Source organism: Suricata suricatta, chromosome 2, assembly GCF_006229205.1.
Source record: "Suricata suricatta isolate VVHF042 chromosome 2, meerkat_22Aug2017_6uvM2_HiC, whole genome shotgun sequence".
In the NCBI taxonomy this organism is placed as follows: domain Eukaryota; kingdom Metazoa; phylum Chordata; class Mammalia; order Carnivora; family Herpestidae; genus Suricata; species Suricata suricatta.
Genome location: NC_043701.1, coordinates 166,995,937 through 167,002,584, shown reverse-complemented (window position 1 = coordinate 167,002,584; position 6,648 = coordinate 166,995,937). Strand labels below are relative to the sequence as shown.

The 6,648-nt window shown below is 49.0% G+C and overlaps 1 protein-coding gene across 2 annotated transcripts in view; it reads left to right on the top strand.

Moving 5' to 3' along the window:
* The first annotated feature begins 2,773 nt into the window (after nt 1-2,773).
* Nucleotides 2,774-6,648, top strand: part of XPNPEP1 (X-prolyl aminopeptidase 1) — a 57,287-nt gene continuing 53,412 nt past the window's right edge. The window contains exon 1 of one of the 2 annotated variants that reach the window (XM_029932552.1): nt 2,774-2,909. In XM_029932552.1, coding sequence (XP_029788412.1) covers nt 2,878-2,909 — 32 coding nt within the window. In that variant the 5' untranslated portion in view covers nt 2,774-2,877. The remainder of the gene's footprint in view (nt 2,910-6,648) is intronic. The other variant, XM_029932554.1, reaches the window with a different exon arrangement.

The following is a 6,648-nucleotide window of genomic DNA, read 5'->3' as shown; positions in this document are numbered from 1 at the left end:
TGTCACAAAGTGCCACAAACTGGATGCCTCAAACAGAACATTATGTTCTCACAGTTGTGGAGGCTGGACCTTGAAGGTCAAAGCAGGATTGGTCCGTTCTGAGGGTCATGAAGGGAAACCTGTTTCTTGACTCTCTTCCAGTTCCTGGTGGTTTGCTGGCAATCTTTGGCTTGTATGGAGATGCATCACCCTGATCTCTGCCTTCATTTTCACTTTGTGTTCTGTGTCCAAATTTCCCCTTTTTATAAAGATCCCAGTCATATGGGATTAGGGATCCAGTACTTCAGTATGACCTCATCTTAATAATTATATCTGCAATGATTCTATTTCCAGATACCAGCACATTTTGAGGTATCTGGGGGGCTGGGGCTTCAATATATGAATTGTGTGTGGGGGGGGCTACAAATTCAACCTACAATATGCTTTTACACACTTAATGTTTCTGGCTTCTTTCAATATCCATCCAGTTTGAGTTTGATGACAAATCCGGCTACCTCTCCCTTTCCAGTGTATGGGCTAGGAGGTTGAATGAGGTGACCTCTAGGGTCCCTTCGCATTTAAGTCCCTAAGTGTTTGAGGCTTAGAAATCCATCCTGCTGCCTGAATGCATACCACAGAACCCCACCACTGACTAGTCACTTGGACAAATGACTTCACCTCTGCAAACCTTAGTTTCCTTAACTAGTAAAATGAGGATAACAGTCCTCTACTCAGTGGGTTGTTGTGGGTCAGGCTCATAGCGCCCAGTAAATGTTAGTGACTGTTCCACCTCTTCAAACATGTGAGGACCGAAGCATCAGAAGAGCCTGCTGTGACCCTAGTGTTCTCACCTTTTGTGATGATTCGGCTCAATAAGTTCTCTCTGAGTTTCTCCCAGAAGAAGTTTAAAAGTGGGAGGGGTGCCTTTTTCTCCAGCACACTGGAACTCAAATCCAGTCCAGGGAACACAGAACATTTCTCTTTCTCCTCTAAGCCAGATGTTGTAAATTCTGAGCAGCCTCCTCCTAGACAATGTGATGACGAAATACCTGTTTCTTTTATGTCCCATGTATCTGTCTCTCTGACGTTTCCTGCTTTTTTCTCTTACAACTTGATCTTCACCACCATCTATCAGATGTGGTCTGGAACCAGTCATTTTACTTACAATCTCTCTTTTTTTTTTGGCTCTAGAAATTTTGGAGAAATGGAACAGCTGTCTGCTGCCTTTCAAGGCGCCACATCTTTTAATCCTTTCATACAGGGCCTAATTTAGCTTGTCTAAATGCTTACTGAATAAGAACCAGAACTCTTAAGTTCTTACAGGCAGCAGAACCTATTTGATATAAGTGTATTAGGCCCTCCCTAAGGTCAAAGCAACCAGTATAGATCACCTTTTAAAGACTTGGTCGCTTTCACTTAGCCAATATTTCCTAAGTACTGACTCTGTGCCAGGTGCTGTTCTAAGCACCAGCGTCCCCTACCCTTGAGGACTGTACATTCTAGGGACATTCATGCCTGTAGAAAATATACAGTGAGAACCTACTACATGTCAGGAATTGTTTCTCATTAAACAATACAGATACAGTCTCTGCATTGATGTTTATGTTTTGTGTGTGTGTGTGAGCGCGCGCGGGTGCGCGCACACATGTGTATATAAGAGGGGACAGAATACAATATACACAAGTAAGTTTTATTGTAGCAAAAGGTGATAAGCACTATAGAAAAAAATATAGCAGAGAAAGGGGATCAGGAGTGGTGGGAAGATTGCGTTTTAAATAGGGTGGTCAGAGTAGGTCTCTTTGTGAGGGTGCTACCTAAGTAATGACTTGAAGGCAAGGTGAGAGAAAGGTGAGGAAGAGAGCCACAATGTTTGGAGGAAGAGCAAGTCCAAAGGCATGAGTGTGGCCAACCTTCTCAAGGATAGCACGGAAGCTAGTTTAATGAGCAGAATGAGTAAGGTGAGGAGAGAAGGAGGTGAGGTTAGGGGGCAGATCAAGCAGAGCTTTTAGCTTGAGTGACATGAGGAACCATCAGAAAATGCTAAGCAGAGTAGCAAAGTCATCTCAGACTTCAAAGGATTGAAACACTAGACTATGCCGGTGCCTGGTGGCAGTAGGGAGGCCAGTGTAATTAATCGCACAAGTGCATCCGGCCAAAGCGGGGGGTCAGGTGGGATGGGATAAGGGATTTATTTTAAAGCCAGGCCAATATGATTTTTTGACTGATTGTATGTAGTGCTTGAACGAAGAAGGCAGGGATGACTCCAAGATGTCCTGAGCGTCTGAAAGAACGGAATAGCCACTGACTAAGAAGGCCAAGACTGATGGAGCACAGTTTTGGTGCGTTGGGCCGGGAGCGTGGTTCAGATGTTTGAGGTGCCCGTTTGCTCTCCAAATGGAGTGGCTAGCTGGATTTTGAATTTGCCTGAAGAAGTGATTTTGAGGGACATCTCTAAAGCCTCAGGGAGACTGTAGCGGTACTATGGTAACTGACCTCCTTCCCCCTCCTGCCTTCCCCTTCGCGCCCTAGCCTGTTTAGCCGGCAAAGCCCCCCTTTTTTCTCTTTGGGAAAAGGCGAGAGAAACCACAGAAACGATGTGCCATGGCACAGCCTCCACCCCTTAACCAACTGCAGGGGGAGAGGCAAAGCCTGCTGGGGTGGAAACGCAGCCACACTTCCTGCTTCCCGCCTCCCTGACAGTACGCCTGTAGTTGCGGGCGTGTGGGCGGGGCCTGCGTGTGGGCGGGGCCGCGGCGCGAGCGCACGCCACAGAAGGGGGCGTGGCCCCTCGGCTAGCGCTCCTGCAGCCTGCGCGCCTGCCTCGGTCCTTCCTGCTCTTCCCAGGGTGATCAGCTGGTCTGCTCTCCCCTGACGTGGGCCGGGGCACGTCACCGCCGAATGGCAGCCTCCAGAAAGGCACCGCGAGTAAGGTGAGGGACTCTGCCGGGGAGCCGGCATCTGGGCAGCGCGTGATCCCGGGGCCCGGGCGCGCATGTTGCACCCCGGAGGGCTGGAACGAGAGGGTGAGAAGCGGAAGGTGGCCCATCACAGTCTGGCGAGGGCCCTGGCTTTCGGGAGACCCCTGAGCGGGAGCAGGGGGAGGGAGCCATGCCGCCCGGCAAGTTCCGTTTCGTTTCAGGAGGAGTGCGGGCACCCTCCCGCAGCCTGATCCCGGTTCCCGGATGATCGTGTCTGCGGAGCTGCAGGGCTCGGTCGGAGGGGCGGTGGCCGTGTCCCACCTCTCTCCCCGGTCCAGCGGGAAGGCCCCAGTTGTTGCAGGAAGTTGGCCCCTCCAGGCCCCTCGGGCGTCCCGAGAAGTGGAAGAGCCCCTGTTCTCGCCCTCTTCGCCCTCTTTCCGGGAAATATAATCCTCAAATTACAACCCTGACAATACTGACACCAGCAATTCGCCTTACTCATCCGCAACCTCCACGAAAATAGGCAGCTGCAGGCCCATCCCCACCCAGTTGGTTTCAGAGACTGTTGTAAGGGTATACTTTGGCATAATCTCTAGAAAGATCCCAATCTGTCCTGGGCTCACTCTGGGCACAGAGAGGTGAGCAGGATAATCTCCCGGTCTCAAACACATTTCAGTTTATACTGCCCCCCACAACCAGGATATACTTATTACAGCAGCTAACAAAGTGGGAGACTGAGAAACATTCAGGGATCACAAAGGCCGGAAGCCAAATTCCCCGGCCATGCCCACGGAATCAGCCATCCGCAGACCAGTTGAAACTTGAATAAATACACCTGGCAGCGTGACCAGGCCCGCTTGCTGAACGCACCCCATGGCTTGTACTTGTGATTGTGAGTGAACAGATCCCAAGCTGACCTTGACCAGGCCTTGGCCTTGCTATGGCATGCTTGGGATGAAGCAGAACTGGCTCATGGAAGGATGTGGGGCCATGTGGCAAACCTGGTGTGGAAGGAGTTGCCAGTGTGTTAAATGGTGGAAATGGGGTTAGGTTAATGGTGAATTAGGCCCTAGGCACGTAAGTAGCTTTTAGGACCACGATTAGATTCATTGGATCACAACATTTTAGGAGCAGAAGGGTCTTTTGGCATCAGTTGTCAGAGCCTCCACCCACAGAAGGCCACTGAGAGGCTGAGAAGGGCCGTTTGCCCCAGGCCCCTCCCTTAGTGGCAGAATTTGAGTGTTATACAGTATAAAAATGAGAACGTCTTGCATTTCAGCTAAAACTGACTTAGGTTTGAGCTGGCTTCTGGTGCAGCTGAGTTCAGGAGACCAACACTGGCATGAGACTTGGCCTCTTTTTATGCATCTCTTGGCTCTGTTTTCTTAAGTGTTGGCTTCATTCTCAGGCAGATTTTGTCCTTATGGGAGGTATGATGGTTCCAAGCTAGCAGGCCCAGCAGAAATAGAGCTTTCTTTCCTAATGGCTGGAGCAGAAATCCCAGATCTGACTTGACCTTGTGTTTATCCCTGAACCAGTCATTGTGACCACAGGCATAGATTGCCTACGCGTGGGTCCCAGGTTGGTGGTTGAGGGGATGAGATTCATCCCAACTTGTGGACTGAAATGGACACGAGACTGTCTTAGATGGAAACCAGTGTGCTTGGACCAAGAGAAGGAGCGGGGGATGGATTTTGGGTAGGAAAAGGCCACATTTCCCACTTCCACATCCTACAACTTGTTTCAGTCTACCCTTAACTGAACTTAGTAGGCATGATTGAGCATCTTTTTTTTTTTTTTTAAGTTTACTTTATTTATCTAGAGACAGAGAGAGTGCAGGGGAGGGGCAGAGAAAGAGGGAGAGATTCTCTAAGCAGGTCCCACCCCATCAGCACAGTGCCTGACATGGGGCTCGGACCCATGAACCATGACATCGTGGCCTGAGCTGAAACCAAGAGTTGGGTGCTTAACTGACTGAGCCACCCAGGCGCCCCATGTTGTGATTGAGAATCTTGGTCCTTGTTTTGTCCCATCTTGAGTGGTAATCATGCATGATTCTCATCACAGACCAGGTAAGGGGTAGGGTAAGCACCACCCTACTGGGGTTTCTTTAAAAAGAGGGAGATGGGGCACCTGGGCGGCTCAGTCAGTTGAGCGTCTGGCTTTGGCTCAGGTCATGATCTCATGGTTTGTGGGCTCGCGCCCCGTATGGGGCTCGGTGCTGACAGCTAGCTCAGAGTCTGCAGCCTGTCTTTGGATTCTGTGTCTCCCACTCTCTCTGACCCTCCTCTGCTCACGCTGTCTCTCTTTCTCTCTCTCAAATAAATAAAACATTAAAAAAATAAAAAGAGGGAGAAAGGTTTCCTTCCCATCTTAGGCAAAGATCGAACAGGCAGTTCTCTGCATGCTTCTTTCCCCTTACCCACCTCTTGGCACATCACAATGTTGAGAAGGTATAGGTCGAAGCAGCACTGTGTTGGGAGTTGGGAGGCCTGGACTGTCGTTCTAGGCTAGCTCGGTCACCCAGCCAGCTCTGAGACTTTGAGCACGGCGTTTGGTCTCTGTTTCTCAGTTCCTGTGTCTAGGGGAGTTGGATGGTCCCTGAAGTACACTGTACCCCTCACATTTAAGGGTAGCCCTGCTTCAGCTGAGAGCCTGAGAGTGTGCCTGTCCAAGTACGTGAAGGCTAGCTTGGTCTTGGATTCTGCAGAGACCGGGGTATGACAGGACTAGAACAGCTGTCATGTTTAGCTTCTTTGCGGCCCCTTTGATCCTGACGGGAAGGTGGAGGTAGTGATGCTCAGAGAGTGAGCTGAATTCAGAATCTGTGAGCTTCACCTGTCAGACCTGATTTCTTATGTTGGCTTCACAGCTACTGAGGTGTTTGGCCTGGGGCTAGTTATCTTTGTTTCTTCTCTTATAAAAAAATGAATGAATGGAGTACTTTTGGATAACTTCCCTCTAGCCTTCTCGTCCTGTCCCTTATTAGTCACTGGGACCAGTTAACTTTGAATGTATAGAGAAACTGACTTCCTTGGCTCACCATCTGGCAAACGGGTGTATGAAGTCAAGGGAAATCAGGGGAGACCATCACACGGATCTCTGTCCAAGAAAAAGAGGTTCTTTACTTTGTAAAACACTATAGCAGCTTTATTGAGATATAATTCATGTACCACATTATTCACCTATTTAAAACATACATTTCGGGGCACCTGGGTGGCTCAGTTTGTTAAGCGTCCGACTTTAGCTCAAGTCATGGTCCTGCGGTTCATGAGTTCGAGCCCCACCTCGGGCTCTCTGCTGACAGTGCAAAGCCTGCTTCAGGTTCTGTGTCTCCGTCTCTCTCTGCCCCTCCCCCTGCTTGCTCTGTCCATCTGTCTCTCTCAAAGATATAATAAAACACTAAAAAAAATAAAAAATAAAAAACACATTTCAGTGATTTTTAGAATATTCTTAGAGTTGTACAATCAACACTGCAATCAGTTTTAGAACATCTTTATCCCCCTGCCAGAAGAAACCCTGGACACATTGGTGGGTGCGCCTCATTTCCTCCAACTTCACCCCACCTGTGTGCAACTGCCAGTCTCCTTTCTGTCTCTATGGATTTGCCTGTTCCTGGACATTGCATACAGAATCATACAACATATAGTCTTCGGTGACCGGCCTTTTTCACTTAGCATAATGTGTTTTCAGAGTTTACTATGCTGTAGCAAGTTATCAGTACTTGATTCCTTTTTATTGCTAAATAATA